This window comes from Emydura macquarii, unplaced genomic scaffold (genome assembly GCF_026122565.2).
Source record: "Emydura macquarii macquarii isolate MOO-44397 ecotype Brisbane River unplaced genomic scaffold, CSIRO-AGI_Emac_v2 contig_3348, whole genome shotgun sequence".
Classification (NCBI taxonomy): domain Eukaryota; kingdom Metazoa; phylum Chordata; order Testudines; family Chelidae; genus Emydura; species Emydura macquarii.
In genome coordinates, this window is record NW_027133485.1 from 6,628,431 (window position 1) to 6,646,776 (window position 18,346).

At 41.3% G+C, this 18,346-nt stretch overlaps 1 protein-coding gene across 16 annotated transcripts in view; it reads left to right on the forward strand.

Annotated features, from left to right (window-relative positions):
* MACF1 (microtubule actin crosslinking factor 1) overlaps positions 1-14,366 on the forward strand; it is a 222,084-nt gene extending 207,718 nt beyond the window's left edge. For 9 of the 16 annotated variants that reach the window (XM_067533972.1, XM_067533965.1, XM_067533966.1 and 6 more), the window contains 6 exons: positions 2,937-3,054; positions 4,414-4,482; positions 8,537-8,748; positions 9,475-9,585; positions 11,880-12,003; positions 12,948-14,366. In XM_067533972.1, coding sequence (XP_067390073.1) covers positions 2,937-3,054; positions 4,414-4,482; positions 8,537-8,748; positions 9,475-9,585; positions 11,880-12,003; positions 12,948-13,204 — 891 coding nt within the window. In that variant the 3' untranslated portion in view covers positions 13,205-14,366. The remainder of the gene's footprint in view (positions 1-2,936; positions 3,055-4,413; positions 4,483-8,536; positions 8,749-9,474; positions 9,586-11,879; positions 12,004-12,947) is intronic. The other 7 variants (XM_067533967.1, XM_067533968.1, XM_067533982.1 and 4 more) reach the window with 3 other exon arrangements.
* The last annotated feature ends 3,980 nt before the right edge of the window (positions 14,367-18,346 follow it).

Sequence of the window (18,346 nt, forward strand, 5' to 3'; positions counted from 1 at the left end):
CATATGGAGAGATTTAGCCTCCAAATTGCTTCTTTCTCTGATGCCCCAGTGGTATTAAAGGTTATGGCATCATTTATGTGAAAGGGAACATGTAAGTTGCATGTAGGGAACCAGGGGAACCCAGTGCTCATGGTGGACTTGTCTGAGAAGACGGTTCTCTCATAATTCCGATTCTACTGCTGGAGGAGTTGTTACACTCCTTACAAATATATACAGGCTAAAATTTTCGGAACACAGACTGTATACCAGGATCTGGATGGGTTTCACTATAACACCATCGCTATGGAATGAGAATGCTGTATTCACATGGTTAATCTGTTAGGTAACAACAATTAAACCCTCATCCCCTGCTTCACCGACTTTGGGTAACTCATAACTGGAAGAAGGTTTATGAAAAATTGCATGTACCTGCTCTTCTATTCTGATCTGTGATTAATATCATGGTAACTGAAGGCTGACTAGAACACAGGGGCTCCATTGATAACGTGACTGGAGTGATGGGTTTCATCACAAGAATACAGTCTCCCTTTGAACAATGAAGTAAATCCATTATTTTAACTATTGAGGATTTTGAACGTGAAGCGGGAGACTCTAAATGGGGTGCCATGAAAGAATCTGAATTTCCTGATTGAAGGAAAGGATAGAAACCAATTCCCTGTTTATTCTAGATAAGTGGCTATAGACAAATCTTTGAAGAGAACTATAAAACTGTATCTGATTATTACAATACATTTGTAATTAATGTGACCAGACTGGAGTAACTTGTCGACTTGCATTTTTAAAATGGAGGGCCCGATTCTCCACTCTGTGTGGTGTAAAGGGGCAACAAACCCAGTGTATCCAGCTAGCTGAGGGTTCCCCTAGCATGGAAGAATTACCCGGTTAGCGTAGAGGCAGTGCACCGAAGGGACAGGGCAGAGAGCCCTTGTCTTCCAGCGAGCCTTAGCAGCCATAAATAGCCCTTTGTGGCTACAGCTAGTTGTAGCATCTGTGCCAGGACAGGGGAGTTGCACCATGCCCCATGTGTGCCCAGAATCTAGCTTAGAAACTTTGAGACCAAAAATCAGAGTCTCTAACGCCAGACCGCCTACCTTTCCAGCACTCCAGCCCCCGACTGCTTAGCGCTTAAGAACCTTCATTCGGTGGCTCATTGGCTCCCCAGAGAGCAGAGCTGACTCAACTCTAGCCTCCACTTGCTGAGGAGAGGCTGGAGGCAGAAATCCTTCATGAACAGACACTACCTGCCGCTGCAGATTGAGAGAGAGTCTTAGAAGGGCCCCTCACCTCGGCCCCAAGCCTGATGGCAAAGGGGACCTCTGAAAAGAGGATCATGGAACTCTTTGAGAGAGAGCCGTGCATGAGAGGGCAAGAGGTACTCTCAGGGAGAGAAGGAGCCATGTGAAATGTTTGGAACAGGAAAAGGAAATCCTAATCTTTGTTCCAACATCCCCTAGCCACCACTCCCTTTCTGTAGAAATCAACCTAGATGTGTCTGAAACTCCTTTGTAATTTTTTTACCTCAGTCACCTCCCCAGTAAATTATTCCATGTGTTTAGCATGGTTTGCATGAAGTCATTCTGTCCCAAGTTTCCCCGAGTTATTCCTTGTTTCCTAATGTTTCCATTATGTCTCCTGGTTTTTTAATTCCTTCTCCGTGTTAAAAAGAAAATCTCACTTATCAATCCCTTTGTAGTTCTGAAAACCTCCAGTAGATCATGTTGAAGTACCCTCTTTTTTAAAGACAGTTCCCTTAATTTTCCCTCATTGGTTAAGCTTTTAAGAGAAGGTGGTATTTTTGCTGCTCTTTATCATACCCTCTGTGTGGTACATGGACCGGTACCGTTCACTGTAGTCCAGATGGAGGTCTGTGAGATGCCTCACTGTGTCACAGTAAATGTTAGGAGGTGGTTCTGACAAGAAGTATCTGCCTGGTGGTGGATGGAACTGGTTTTAACTTTTAAGAAATGGTTGTGTATGATAGCAGGAGGGAACTGGGAAGAGATGTGTGATTTTGTTGATTCAGGGGCACACTTGATGGTGGTTTGCAATTGGAGAGATTTTAAATTACTAATGAACATTACAATCACTAATCAACATTCTGGGAGTGGAGCCTTAGATTCCTGCATTCTAGATTCACTATAATTGGGTGACTTCTGTGGTAGCTCTCGCTGGTGGCATCAAGGTAGAGGCTTGGTGAAATGTTCACATTTCAGACTTCATTCCCAGTGCTGCTAGCATTTGCTATGCCGGCCTTTAGTGGTGTGTCAGGTGCCTCTTTTCAAAGCAGACTGCATCAGGAATGTCAGTGTGTGGTGTGGTCTAATGGATAGAGAGCCCTGAAAGTGGGGCTTCGCTGGCTGGGTTCTCCTCTTGGCCTGCTACGTGACCTTAGGCAAGTCACTTCCCCTCCCTGCCTCAGTTTTCCCATCTGTAAAATGGGGATAATGATGCTGGCCCCCTTTGTAAAGTGCTTTGAGATCGACTGATGCAAGCACTCCATAAGAGCTAAGTGATATTACTATTCATGAAAGGCAGAGCAATACAATTTCTTTGAATGAAACCCTCAAAGATCAAATTTAGAAACGCTCATTTGCCATCTGGCCATTCTTTGATCTGCATTTGAACTTCTCAGCTTTTTTTGGCCTTAGCCCTAGAGAATCTTGTTTGTTAGCATTGTCCTGAGGTTTTTTTAAATGAAAATATTCTCATAAATTGACACTGAAGTGAATTTATTCCCAAGTAACTTACAACTTTTTAATATATTCAGAGAAGCCCTAAAAATTAATACATTTGAAAATGTTTAGGATTACATGTAGAATTTCAAATAGTCCCCAGTGCAGTAATATTCTTAAGCCTGATACAGTCTGCTTTGGAGAGGAGCAGTTTCTTCATTTTATATCCCTGTTATTTGAACTCCTTCTCTATTGGTTCCACAGTTTGGCGATTCCCAGCAGTTGCGGCTGGTCCGTATTTTGCGCAGTACTGTCATGGTTCGAGTTGGTGGAGGATGGATGGCCCTGGATGAATTTTTAGTGAAAAATGACCCTTGCAGAGGTAAGGAAAACCTATTTCTTAGTAAGAACTTCTAAATATTTGTCTTCTTTTCTCTTGATATTCATCTATGTTCTTATCAGGGACCTTTCATCTCCACAATAATTGTAAAGTCCCCAGGTAAGACAAGGTGCTTCATTGAAGCAGATCTCACCAATCTGTTGGCTTGTGCAGATAAAGGAAGATCTGGAGAAAATAGGGACTCAAAAAAACATCTTAGTGTGATTTTTATTGCAAGCCTCACAATATTTGGTAGTGTTCTTAAAGCCCCAGCTTCTGAAGTCATGTGAATATGTGAGAATCTCAATTTTCATTTCAAAAGAAACAAACAAGTTTGGAGCCCTCCTGGTTGCTAAGAAAAGCTTGAAAAAAGTGACCAGAGTGCATCCTGAAGGTTAAAAAACCAGAAGGCAAATAAAAAGAACTCTGTGTATTGTTTGTGTAAAATCTCATGATTTTAAGCCAATCGCACAATTTTTCAACACCTGGGGATGGCAGTATTGCAGTATGAATCCTTTGCAAAGCGTTCCCCCACCCTGAAAATCCAGACTTTGAGCATCACGGAGTTAAAATTAGTTACAGTGAATAAAAAGAAATTTCTTTTTACTAAAAATTATTTTAACATCAATTTTTTTCATACAAATTCGTTCCAAACCTTTATTTTGCAACAGAGTGGTAAAATAAGAAAATGCTTTGTTCTTGAAATCCTGACCTGTGGGAGATTATACAACTGTAATGCACATTTGCGATGGGGACTCCTGAGAAAGCTGGGCATTTCATTTTCATTTGTTGTCTGTGGTCTTCTACGATGGTCAAAAGCTGGTATCTTGTGTGTGTTTTCCTTTGTGTTGATAGCATGTGCCAATTTTAGCAGAACTCCAGCCTTCGTGGACTTGTGTGTCTTTTACAACAAATAGTTGTCAGTGTGGATTCTGCTGTAAATCTTACTGTTACAAATCGAATGTGCTGATGGATGACCCATCTGTTGGAGAAATCTAACTACTGTTCCAGTTCCATACAGATGTAGTAAAATCAGGTGTAAGAAGCCTCTAGACAAGAATATAATCTCTCTTGCTGGAAAATGTGATGATGGAGGGCACTGCAGCACCTTAGAAAGCAAACACAAATATTGTATTTTTAGGAACAACGGTACTGTTTCCAGAAGCTGTGTGTGTGTGTGCCTAAAAATTTCCTGCAAGATTCCAGTTACTGATTCTTTCTTCCCTGCTTCTCAAATAAAACAGCCGTGCTGCATGGAGTGAAAAGGGAGCCTGCCTTCAACTGTGCACTTCTTTCTTGACCAGTTTCTGCCTTCTCCTGCTCTGTCAGTTTCCTTGTATGTGTGTGTTTTCTTTTTTCTAGTTCACCACCCCGGAAGTAAAATAAAGCGCTCTGATTCCAGCTCTTCGATTGCCAGTCAGTCTCCGATAGGTTGGCGTTATTTTTGCTTTATCACTTGCCAGCACCCCCTATCCTGTCATTGAGAATGGCTTTGCTTCTTAACCAACCTGCCCGCCCCCTGTCCCAGCACATCTGCTGCCTTTGTGAATGCTGTGACACAGTGGAACTGCAGCTTCTATAAGTGTTTACAATATAAAGGATATTCTAGTTGAGACATTTTTCAACAGTTTTTAACTAAATCAACTCAGAAAATTGAGTGGCTTGTCAGAGGTTGAAAAAACACACGCAATACATAATAAGTTTATTCAAATTCATAGCAAGACATATGCTTCCTGTTTACATATCTTCTATACTTATCTGGTCCCCATTATCATAGTATCTGAACACCTCACAATCTTAATATATTTACTCTGTGAGGTAGTAGTATTCCCAATTACAAATGGGAAACTGAGGCAGATTGACTAAGTATATTGAGCAGGTTGTCACAGAGCATTTGTGGCTGAACTGAGAATTGAATCCAGGTCTCCCAGATCCAAAGCTGATGCGCTATTCACTGGACCATCCTTCCGTTCTTACTCACGTCAGCTTTCACGTATCTTATTTCAGTTTATCAGAAAAGAGTTGATTTTTATTAGAAACATTTGGAAATAAACAAGGGAAGTTTATAATTTTGTATTACTGGAAAACTAAACCATGTACCATAGATCATGGAAAAATTGGAGTCAGAGATTTTTCTCTGGATTTTGAAATGTTGCATCTTTGAATCCCAAATCCATAATTTGTTGTGATAGAATCAGGCAAGAGTTAATCACAGCCAGTCCCTTTCTAAAATGTCTTGATAAAGAGAGAGTCCATTTGGGTTTGATGTGTGACTTTTTGTTTAAAATGAATAGGATTAACGCAATTGTTCACTTTACATTGTTCACTTTATTTCTATTTATAAATATATATAAATCATAGACGTTCCCACCCCAAGTCCTGGACACCCGCACGCTGTATATCAGCCCCCCTCATTCTTTTTTAGATGTTTCTAGATGTAAAAATAGCCTATGTTGATAGTACATGAGGCTGGAGTTACAAAAAACCTACTCCACGCTGAGTTTTGAAAACACTTGCTTGTCTTGGGTTTCGTTGTCATGGGCTTGGCCAGTGATATTTCCCTGTGTAGAAAATCAGCCGGGGAGCTCGCCTTGTATCTCATGTATTGCTGCTCTGTGCAGACATTGAAGGATCTTGTGATGGCGGTGTACAATGTAGTATGAGCAGATGCTGCTAACTTGAAACCACTCCCTGCAATTCACTTCTTCAGACCATTTCAGGGCATCTTCCTTTTTAAAAACAGTTTGTATGACAATAATTCCTAGACACCCCTGCTGAGATCAGGACCTGAACGTGCTAGGTACTGTGCAAGTGCAGAATGATACAGCCCGGGCCTGAATCTAAATAGACAAGATGGGGAGGAGGGTGGAAATAGAGGCCCGGGGGGAGATGACTTGTCCAGGTCACACAGCAAGTCAGTGGCAGAGCGGGCAATAGAAACCAGGTTTTCTGAGTCTCCCAGTTCAGTGCCCTAGCTGCTGGACCATCTTTCCTGATGGATTTGTTTAATGAAAATGTGTTAAATCCAGCCTCATGCTAGGAAAAATTTTGTGGGGAATAACGGATGCCCCCTACCTTCACCCCCAAGACAAAAATCGGGCTCCCGTGTATTTTATAGTTGTATGGTCAGGTCTGAAAAAGGGCTGTTAATAAACCTGGGCCTTTTGGTTGCCAGTGTGTTTTTTGCATTAGTCTTTTTGGTGTTTGTGCCGTAAGCTGGGGACTTCCCCGTGGTACTAAAGGATATCACTGCTGTGTTTCTCACTTGCTGCTTTCAAATGCCATAAAGGACATTTGACAGCAATTAATGTCTGCAGAGTAGCACAGGAAACCACATCATACAGAGCAACAGGTGACCGAGAGATCACCAAAGCTTTTTTAAAAAGATAGTGCTGCTGCGTCAAGTGGGATTTGCAGTGTTTTCTGCATTTCTCCTCTCCCTGACAGCTCAGTGTAGGGCATGAGAGTGGCCCATGGTGAAAGGTGGCAGAAACCAGCCTTCAGCTGCTGGGATCCAGTGAGCCACACCCAACTGAGTACAAACTGGCAATTTCAGACTAGAATTCAAGTGTGTGTGTTTCTAACAGTGAGGTGACTAACTATTGGAACAGCTTACCAAGGGTTGTGGTGGATTCTCCATCACTAGAAATGTTTAAATCAAGACTGGATGTTTCTCTAAAAGACCTGCTCTAATTCAAACAGGAATTAATTCGGGATAGTCCTAGGGCCTGTTATGCAGGAGATCAGATTAGCAGACAATCCCAGTGGTTCCTTCTGGCCTTTGTAATCTATAAATGCAGCCAAAAAAAGAAAAAGCCAATGATACTGTATCTTGTAAGAGGGGTGCAGTAGTTCCCCAACACCCCACTGAGGAGACTACCTGTTAACGCCATGTGGTTCGGGGCATGGCAGATTAGAAAAATGTCAATCACCTGGAAGGAGCTCATAGAAGAGCAGCAAAAATGATCAGAGGGCTGGAGGAATTGATTTATGAGGAAAGGCATTAACACAAATAAGAGAGCTCAACTAAATCACTATTAAGCGAAGGCCATAATAAGTGGGCACATCGCTTAGAAGATGTAAGCACCAAGAAGAGAGGAGGATTCTTGAGGGTATAATGGAGTGGAAATCTATACAGGAAAATATAGAGCGTATATTGAGCACAAGTTCCTAACAACAAGGCTTGTTAGAATGTGAAATCCTCTCCCAAGGCAAGTGGTGTTTGATGCATGTTGCAGAGCTGAGGGACTCCACAGGAGAACAGCTTCCAGCCCATTTTGGCTGGAAGAAAGGCAACTGCAAGGACTTATTTGGCAGGGGGGAAGTCAAGTGTGTGTATGTGTGAAGGGACTGGGACCGGGACCCCTCTTTCCCCAGCCCACCCCTCTGGGAAGCAGAAAAAAGAGAATGTTTCACAGTCCTTCCTTGGGCTAGTCTATTCCTTATTTTAAACAGACGAGGTCTGGTCATAGTCAGTATGTCCCTTTCTCTCACCACAGGCTTTGAGATGTTAATTGCTTCTAATTATCCTTTGAAGCTCATGCTAAATATTCCCTGCTTCTGCTATCTGAGGCTTGTTGCAGAAATCAGCATGATTCGGAAGCAGCGCTGCTTGCTTTGTGTAAGCTCTTGAATTTACTAGTGCGACTCCGCTTCTTCGTCTCCACTGTTAATGCTTTGCAACGGATGTTTTAGATTGCTGATGCCAGGGTTCTTCCCATCCCTAGGTTATCTTCGAACAAGGCTTCTACCCTGCAGTTGCTTCTTTGTCTTTCAAGTCTAACATATTGAATCAATATTGCTCCTTTGTCCTGGAAGGCTTTGTGCATGGCCTTGCTCCTACCTCCTTAATGAATTTGCTCTCTGTGTATAGCTGGTGAGTTTCTGAGATATCGACCTATGCTGATCATCTTAGTATCTGAGGCCATAGAACTTCCATCTGCATTGTTAACCCATTACTAGCTGCAGAGACACCCTCCAGTTCCTGGGACTTTCAGAACCAAATTTTAGATCTGTCCTCTGATACAAGGTAGTGTAGCTTGGAAAACTAGTTACATTGCACATAGTTGAGTGCTGCGAGTGCAGGAGTATGACTTTTCAGAGCAGTTCTGTTCAGTATTTTTAAACTGTCCTAAGAATGTCATCAGCTGCTGTGCTAATTTTAACTAGACTGGTTGTATAATGGGCCCATGACATGCATAAAAGTCGCATAGTTCTGTTTGAACTCATGGACCTCAAGGGTTCTTTCGCCTCTCACGAGTCTTCAAAAATCAATCAGCAAAGTTACAACAGAGTGAGAACAGTGTGATGGTCTCGCTCTGCTGTGATCGCAATGAAAGCAAGACATTCACTGCAGGACAGAGATGGGGTTTCTAAGACATTGCGAGGGTGCACACTGATGATGGCCGAAGTTTCTGGATGGCTTCCTGGTGTTAAGCAGGACACCAGCAGGTTTTTTCAGGAGATGCTTTGTTTCCTCTTTCAGCACGAGGAAGGACCAACCTGGAACTTAGAGAGAAGTTCATTTTACCAGAAGGAGTCTCGCAGGGAATGACGCCTTTCCGGTCACGGGGTCGAAGGTCAAAACCCTCCTCCCGGGCTGCCTCCCCAACACGATCCAGTTCTAGTGCTAGCCAGAGTAATCACAGCTGCACGTCTATGCCATCCTCTCCAGCAACACCTGCTAGCGGGACCAAGGTACAGTTGATATTCCTAGCCGTTTTTTGCTTCACTTTTGTGCTGCTCACATCTACTCAAAACCCTTTCCAAGGAGACCAGGAGCTGAGGTGTTGGGTGGGGAGCGGGTTTTTGCGGTGGACAACTCAAAATATGTTGTATTTATTCTTCGTTGGTGGACACCTGCATGGCAGAGCCTGGTTTAAACTGATACGTGATGCAGGGATAAACCTGTTGACTGCACAATCAATATTTTAAAGTCATTCATTCTAAAAATGTCTTCCCACTTTGTCTATGCACAGTATACCTGCAGGTAGGTGATCATTTGTAGAGAGAATATAAACAAGTCTCAGAAAAGACTGAGTTGCTTATTGAGCTAAAAAAAAAAAGTGTTTTTATTTGTATGTTCTCGTATTGTAACTCTTGGGGCCATTCCCGATTTTCCTATCTTCCAAAAGTCAGAATTTCCCCTGCCTTCTGTCTGTGCCGTAGGAGCAGATTTGTCTTGGACATCATCATTAACATGAGCAGCCAGTTGGCACGCAGGAGGAAGTAGCTCCCTTTTTGTGTCTTCTTTTCACCACATTGTGCCAATGTGCATTTTATTTTGTCGTCTGTTTCTTTTAGAATTTATGTATTTTCTGTTTGTTTTTCCCATTCCGGATACTTTTCTGTTCCATTTTCACTCACTTTCCACCTCTTCCCCCCCTTTCTCCTTCCCCTTCCTTTGGATTTTCCATTTCACAGACTCCACATCACTTCTCTCGCTGTTATGACAAACCCTGGTTGGTAAACAGTAAAGCTGGCACCCCTCACAGGGGCTTCGATAATTCCGACTCCCACCTGTCCAGCTCCGAGGTAGAGTATGGCTCTGCTAGTCAAAGGACCTGTTGAAAAGAAGGAATGCATCTGCTTCCTTTTTCTGTTTAATGCTTTTCTTTTATGATAGCCGCGCTTGTTAGCACAGCTAATGCTAAGACTGTTGGCGTTTTTCAGGGGGTTTCTAACTCGGATTAAAAAGAAATTCACACTAGAAATAAACTCAAAGTGCAAGATGCCTGCGATCAATTTTTTTAACCCCTTTTGAGCAATTTTTAAATGGTAACTTACCAGATTGCAAAAGCCAGTACGACTTCTCCCGGCGTCAGCCACCTTTTTTAGCATTCAAAAAAGACCACAATGAAAACTAGCTTAATATTTAAAATAAGAACAAAATAGCCGAGTTAGCACTTGAAAATCAGCTACAGCGCACGCACAGTAACCACTTTTACCATAGTTTTCTGAAGTCCATATACCTATCAGCCTGTGACAGCATATTTGATATGTCCTGTGACATCACACACTGATGTGAGGCCTCTGCTATACTCAGATACAGCACGGTGGATTCAAGCAGGAGGCTGCTTTCTGCCTGAAGTTCCAGCCTGAACTTTGAATTTTCTGACCTCTGGGAACTGTGGGTTGTTCAGAGTTTTAATGTAGATTTTTGTGATTTAACTTACTGGTAATCTGTCACGTCTACCACACTTGATCTTCCTTTGGAAATAGTTTCAGAAGTTTTGATATCAAAACGTCAGGTATTTCTGAAATGTATAAAAAGATCCGCTTGTTGCCATAAGAAAGGCTTTGGAAAGCTGTTGAGAAAATACTGAACGTTTGTTATAAAGTATGATTGAGGGCCAGGATCGAAAGCTCCAGTAGTTACCGAAGATATAAAGAGAGTCGCTCTCAGAACAAAAAAGTGCCAGAGAAATGTATGTAGACGGAGCTACTTTCAAATTGGTTAAAACAAACCATGGAATGAGGGTTTTCTCTCCTATTCAAAGGCTTGTTCAGTGCTTGAAAGTGTGTTGATGGAACTTAACTGCCATGTATCCAAGGAGGCATCCTCTTCCTTGACTTTCCCTTTGCTGTAGCTTCACAAATTCCCATCAGAGGGAGTTTGGGGAAATCTCTGTCCAGTTGTTCGTCAAAAGTTTTATTGCAGAGCGACCCTTCAACTCTTAAAAAGTCATTTCGGTTTACGGTGACATGAACTGAAAATTGCAAAAGGATGTCTGGAGGTTGTTGAGTCAGTCTGTCAATTGGGCTGTAAAGTTGTCAGAATCCCAGTTCCTGCGGGATTGGATGTAACGCCTTGGGGAGCTGTTTTCCTGCAATTATTTTATGTTGTCTTAAAACCAGCAGTAGGATCATTTTAGAAACTTGCAGCTGCGCTTTCCAGTTGGACTCAGAAGTCCTCTCTTCATTAAAGATATTATTCTGATTTACAGTCATGCTTTCTTTTGATTTCCTCTTTCTGTGGCAAGAGAAGTAAGTGGGAGAAAGCTTTGTGCTGTTGCTTCCTTTAATGTGTATCTGCAACATCGTAAAGGTCATGGAACACACAGTTTAACAGAAACCAGTGTGAGTAGTAGCGTATAAAGCTTCATTTAAAAGCTTTCAGTTATGGTGGAGACCTTCTGGCCTGCATTTCATGTGTTCATTCATCGCTTGTGCCTTAATGAATTTCTTGGATTTTTTTTTTTTTAAATATTTAAAATGCTGTGTACTATTGGTTGTTGTTTGTCCCAGTAAATACACATCAGAGTGAAATCCCTAACCCATGTTAAGTCACTTAGGACTGAAATTTGGCATACTTTTACCAAAAAAAAAAAAAACGTATTTTCACTAAAAAAAAAAAAAAAAATAATTAACCTTTAAAATTGTTCAGGACTTTTAAAATATTAAAAGTTCCACAGGATTTCATATGACTTTTTTTGTGCCTTTTAAATCCAAAATAGTACTTGGTCCTTAAGATGGACTATGGATTTTTAAATAGATCTATAGCTTAGTCAGAGAGAGAAATATAAAAAAAAAAAAAAAATCAAACTGAACAAAATACTTAAAAATGGGTTTGAAGGGAGAGATTAGCTATAATTAATTGGTGCAGGGGAAAGTACTAAGCATGTAGTGCTGTCCTGAATGTACAAAGCCATCGGTGTGAATCTTTTTTTTAAACAATAACACAATCCCTGTGTGTTCTCTTTGACCTTTAAGATGATGGTGGTATTTATATATTGGAATCCTGTTGTTGAAATCTACCTCTGATATTAATCCATTACAAAGTGATTTGATAACACCTAAAAGACTCCCAATTCATTCTTTATTCAAAGGTGACTCCATCTGCAGGCAGCAAGCTGAAACGACCCACTTTTCACTCTAGCCGAACTTCACTTGCTGGTGATACCAGTAATAGTTCTTCTCCGGTCTCTACAGGTGCCAAAACCAATCGGGCTGGTAAGTGCTAGGTTGACCGATTTTACCTGTAATGAATGCTAAAATGCTACCTCCTTTCATTGCTGTACCTGTCTATGGATTCCAATCAAGAGAGAGGATAAGATACTGACCATCTATAATAGTATAAGATAAACTAAAGACCATTACAATACAGGCTGTTCTGTTTATCCATGCATTTGTAGTAGAGATGCTTCAGTGATTGCCTTGATCTTGGTTTGGGATCCATAAGAAGGATTTTCTTTAAATTGTTTCCTTTTAAAAAAGGCAGGAGAGGAATTGAGTTCACTCATCAAGATGAAATCCTTTGTTTCCGGTGGAGTAGAGAGCTCTTGTGTACTGATAGCAGATCCACATGCTGCATTAATTTTGTACGCTAGGAAAGTCCTAGTGCCGGTGTTCAGAATAAAAGTTTCACACCATGAACACTCTGTCCTAGAGCCTGGATTGAGAACAGCCTGAAACAAGCTGTGAAATTATCCAGTGAGCCTATGTCTACATTGACAGCGGCACTGTCAGCGCTGCTGGATTGATTCTTCGGGATCGATTTGAGCGGCACTGGAGACCCATTCAATCAATCTGGAAGTCGACACCGCTAATCCAGCCCTGTCAAAAAGAGTAACGCTGTGTCGATGGGAGGGCATTTCCTGTCAGCACAGCATAGCAGGGATGCTGCTGTAAATAGAAGTTAGAAGCTAACACCAAATTTCTCCGGCATTGTAGACATAGCCTGAGTCTTAAAGTTTCAGGCAAAGTTGCCCACTGTCATTGTAGAACAGAGAGAGCTCAGTGATCCTGTATTCATTGCACAATCTTCTAACAACATGACTGCTGTCGTTGGGTCTGTGAACTGGTGGCAGTACTGAAGGGAAGTGGGGGTCCGTTTGCTAAGGGTTAGAATGGGGGCGTGTTTCAGTGTGATCACAAACACCCGGATTTCATTTCAGATCTTAAGAAAGCAGCCAGTCGTCCCACAAGTCGTGCTGGAAGTCGTGCAGGGAGTCGGGCAAGCAGCCGGCGGGGAAGCGACGCCTCCGATTTTGACCTTCTGGAAACTCAGTCAGCCTGTTCGGACACTTCAGAAAGCAGCACGGCAGGGTGCCAAGGCAGTTCGCGACGGGGGTTGGCAAAACCTTCCAAAATCCCAACCATGTCCAAGAAAACTACCACTGCCACCCCCAAAACTCCAGGCCCCAAAAGATAATACTGTACCAGCACCCCTTAAAAAACAAAACAAACCTGTGTTCAGTTTTTAACCCAGCTACGTACATTGGATGTATATTTATTCTAAACGGGAGAAATTATATTGTTAAAAGTGTAAAAGAATAATTGTGTTATGAAGCTGCCTTATTTGGGTTCTTTTCTTTTTTGTAAGTTACTATTTTCATGTGAATATTTATGTAGATAAAATTTGCCTCCTGGTCACCCCTATTCACAATGGGGCCCAGAAAACTGAAATGTGGGAGAGAGAAAGCAAGCAAAAAGGTCAAGATATGAAAGTGTAAAAAAAATAAAAACTATAAATAGGATTTCTGCACAGTGCAGGGTGTGAACCTGCTTTATCTTTTAGGATTGTTTCCTAAATGCATCTTTATAAACTTGACTTGCTGTCTCAGCGAGATAAATTATATTTAAAAAACAAAAAAACCTGACTCATACAGTGTTCAAGGAACTCTTTTTTGTAAATCATGGATACCTCAAAGAGAGAAACATGAGGTGAGGGGGATCTGAGGCTTCTCTTTCCATTTTTTTAAAGGTTATGTGATTTTACCTGAAGAAATTGGAGTTTGTTTGAATTAATAAAATTTGCACATGCTACAGTAAAGGGGTTCATTACCAATGCTGTCTTTGAAATACTGTCCCAGCACTTGCGCTTTTAAAGAGTAAATAATAGTGGTGGGGTTTGGGGGTAGCTGTTCAGAAGAGAGCACTGGTTGGGAACACTGCAATACCTCTTTTAGAGGGGTGGGGCAAAAAGATGCTTCTATCACTTTCTGTGCTACAAGTTAGAGAACTCTTCTGGATGGCCACCCAGCTAGATTGCATACGAGACTGACTCGCATCGTTTATTACAGAATTGCTACTTATCTGCACCTCTTTTCCTATTTATTATTTGACTGGTCATTCCACTTCAAACCAGACTGAGATTTATGTGACCTCTGCTCCTAGAAGAAATCTGGACTTACATTCACAGTTGCTTGTCCTTTAAATGAGTCTCACCAGCACACTTGCAAGTCCTGTCTCGCTTTTGTACACTACTTTTCTTTGTGATAAAATCAACTGACCAAGTGACAGTGCGGGTGGGTAAGAGGATGGGCTATCTGGACTTCCTGTATTTATTAAATATTGTTCCTCTTCAGCTCTGACCATGTTGCTGTGTGATTCTCTCAATTGGTTTAATTGAGGCAGAAACAAGCTCTACCAATGAACTGTTTAAAACAGTTTTTTTTGTATTAAAATTGCTTGCAGTAATAACAATCTCGCTTCTTATTTTATTCCACAGTGCTAGCTTTATAAACATACGTCTGAAAGGTTAAGCCTTTTCTTACAAAGCAAAAACAGAATGGCTGTATAAAAATGTATTTTGAATGCATCTGTAATGCAGCAACTGTTGCCTTAGAGAGAACGTGTCAAAGATCCGCTTAGAATTTATGAACCATAAATTCCTAGACTTTAATTCCTAGACTTCCTATTCTTTTGCCATTCTAGGCATTTCACAATCAAACCACGTACTGTGGTGGAATCTCCGATAACTAGTGCATAAGACATCAGGACTTTAACAAAGACTATTAACCCATTGAGTGGTATAAAGTGAATAGAAAGCAGTGAAGAGACATATACATTCTGAATTCACACCATCCTCTGCCCCTCAAAGAGCAAGCAGATGTACTGGGTGAACTCCAGGTGAAGTGCACTGCACTAGTTTAGCTTGGAATTACCAAGGGTCTGGATAAATGCTGCGAAGTCCACATTTAAGAGGAATGAGCGGTTTGCTAGCTAGGTAGGGAGATGTTTGATAATTTGGGTTTTTTAATTACTTTGCAAAACACAATATTGAGATACTTTAGTTCCTTTTCAATGTTTCCTCTACAAGGGAATTTTTACATGTGTATATCCCAGGGAGGCACGCTAATACAATCTACTGTATGATGTAATAATTTGGTAGAGACTGTCTGAGGAGGTAAGTGGTAGGTTCAACGGTGGAGCAATAAATAAGAATATGCAGTTGTTAAAGACTCAGGTTAATAATGTGAGCTGTGGAAACTGAAAGCACGGGGAAATTGGCTTGCAAAGTGAAAGAACAGCATGGAGCACATCTAAGGATATATCGCTGACCCAGACAAACCCTGCTCCAGGTTAAAAGCTTCGTGTGGCCATACTAAGGGAAGTAAGATGCAATGTGTTGTCTTAACAGGCATGTCATTGCCAAGAGTCCAGCTAGTCCATACTGCTGCATGTGACCAGGGAAAATAATGTGATTTGTATCCTGCTTTAGGATGTACTGAATTTTAAAGTCCATGTAGCCCAAGCTGTGTAAAGTCAGTACTATCCCTAGGGGAGCCAAACAGTAAAATCTAGATCGAGTTGGCTTGGAAAACCAAGATTCTGTTCCCCTTCCTATCACATTACTTCTGCCTGTATCTGCACTGCAGGGAGTGAGGACGTGGGGTGTGTGCTTGTAAGGAGGACTGCAGCTGCTTGCATGGTTGCTACAAGCCTAGGAATTAACTTAAAGCCAGGGGTAAATCTGTCTTCAGTAAACACCATCTTCCTCCAAAACTCTGCCCCCACCCCCAATTAGATATTTACCCTCAGTGGCAGGAACCTAGGTGGACTCAACTCCAAACTCTTCACTTTTTAACCCTGAATTGTTTCCTGTCTCACCCCACTGTACCTTCATGCTACCCAACTAGTGTAATTCCTACTTCCCAAGGCACAGGTTTCTTTCTCGATCTCAGTATGGTATAATTTACTGCGCCCATTTCCCACAAGTCTCTTCCCTGGCTTCCTCTCCTACAGAATCTAGTACAAAAGTCTTGAAGGCTTTCCATGGATTTAGCAGGTAAGGAAAAGGGGGGATATTTCTCAGAATCTCTCTCTAATGTGCCCGTTACAGTCGTACTTAAATACCAGATTCCTTCTTTCTCTAGCCTTGTCACAGGGTGAATGCTGCTTTTTACATCTGCCACCAGCTCCCTGATTCAGGCTAATTTGTTTCCTAGAGTCAAATCTCATTTCAAGAGCTTGTCTAGTCTTGAAAGTTGTTTTTGATTAAGGTAGGGTGTAAATTTAAAGTGCAACAGCTATTCCTGAATCATTCCAGGTGCGGATACCCTTAATCTGGAATAAAAATGACGTGTTTCCTCTTTCTTAACCCATTTGCAAAGCAGGTTAAACTAAACCAGCCACAAGGCGCTCTTGATTCCTTAACTTGTCTTGAAGGGTCTGTCTCTGCCTACACAGCCTACTCCCTGAGCCACTCACTTTACTGCAACTCTCCTTCCCTCATCGCCAGCTGTTTTATTTGTACTTGAATGTATTGACTGTTCTGGAATGTACATTTGTGCTACAGAAAGATTGTATAAAAGGTTAATTTGAGGGAAATGTGATTTTTTATTTATTTGTTTTTGGTAGTTGAAGGAAAAATACTAAAGTGACTTGTTTCAAGAGAATATGTGAGAACTCCCAAATCCCCCCCCAGAGCTCACTGCACATGCAGTGTATATGCACTAAAATTGTTCGCTATATCTGCAGTGGTATCTATAAACTATGTACTTCCTCATGGAAGGGATGTTCTCACCTGTAGGCTATCCGGTCCATAATTTATATGACAAGCTCCTGGGGCAGGGATGTGGCTCAGTGTTAACTGAGAGGCACCTCCCACACTTGTGGGCCCTGTATAATACTAATAAATGTGGCTAGCAACGTGCGAAAAATCAATGTCCCTAAATTCAACCCTTTGGGATCTGCTATACGTTTTCAAATGTCCTTAGTGTGTGCAAAAATGTACATTAGACCTATGAGGCTGCAGAGAAGGAGAATTCTTTCAGATGCCATACTAGTCCAGCTTCTCCTAATCCTCTAATCTATGTAACTAATCCACTTTGAAATGTCTGTGATATCTGTGTATCTTTGTCCCTTCAAAGCTCCGTTTCCTAAATGTTGTTAAGGTGTTGACAATATGCTTGATGCTATGCAAGTTGAAAAGGGAATGACTTTGCTGATTTACTATTTTCACAACTGCAATTTGTCTGTCTCCGTCACTGTGCAGTACCATAAGTAGTTCTGCATTACTGTGAGCAGCGATACTACAAGCAAAACCATTTCTTTAAAACATTGGGTGATCTGAAATTGTTAATGTGTTAAATATTGTTCCCTGACTGGTGATTGTTATTGCATTGTGCAGTCCTTGTCACTTACACCTGCCACATTTTAGTGAAGCATTTTAAAGCCCTTTATTTAAGCAAAGGTCACTGTTACAGAAACAGAGGATGTAAAACAAGTCTGCAGTTCAATTCAAAATGTGCTTATCTTTTCTAAGACAGCCCTGGAGTCTGATCTTGAATATCTCCCGTTTTCACTTTTTGAACGCTATTCTACAGAGAAACCTTGCTCCATATCATTTCAGGCTGTGCTGAGTGAGCAGTGTAGATAACACATGGTCAATAGAACTGTATTGAGTTCCCAACACCTCGGGAATGGAGGTTATTTGTAACTCTGAACAAAACATTATGGTGGTTCTTTCAAAAGTTTGCAACTGAACATTGACTTAATACAGCTTTGAAACTTTATGCAGAAGAAAAATGCGGCTTTTAACCATCTTAATTTAAATGAAACAAACAAAGCAAAGGTTTCCTTACCCTATCAAATCTTTTTTTTTAAACTTTCCCTTTATTTTTTAGTAGTTACGTTTAACACAGCCCTGTACTTCATTTGTTTTTTCTTTTCTTTTTTTTGGTCTCTGCTGCTCAGTTGCGTCCTTCCAGTTCCAAATGAGGTGTGTGGTTGATGCTTCAGTTTGTAACTCTGGCATTCATAACACTGAGGTCCTACTGTACATGAACAGAAATCCAGGAGTTCCAAGGAACTCTTCCTACCCATGACAATGGAGTGGTAGAATTGAAAAGTATTGCCAAGCAGTGGTTATCTCACCTACAGATTCTCTCCTTTTGGAACTACATTATATCTAGACGTGTGCAAATAACATTTTTTTCTTCAGTTTGCTGCCTGTACCAGTAAATAAATAACTTTTGTTTTGGGTCAACCCAAAATGCCATGTTCTCAAAACTTTCACCAAACTGAAATGTTTTGTTAAAGAATTGTTTCCGAGGGGAACAAAACATTT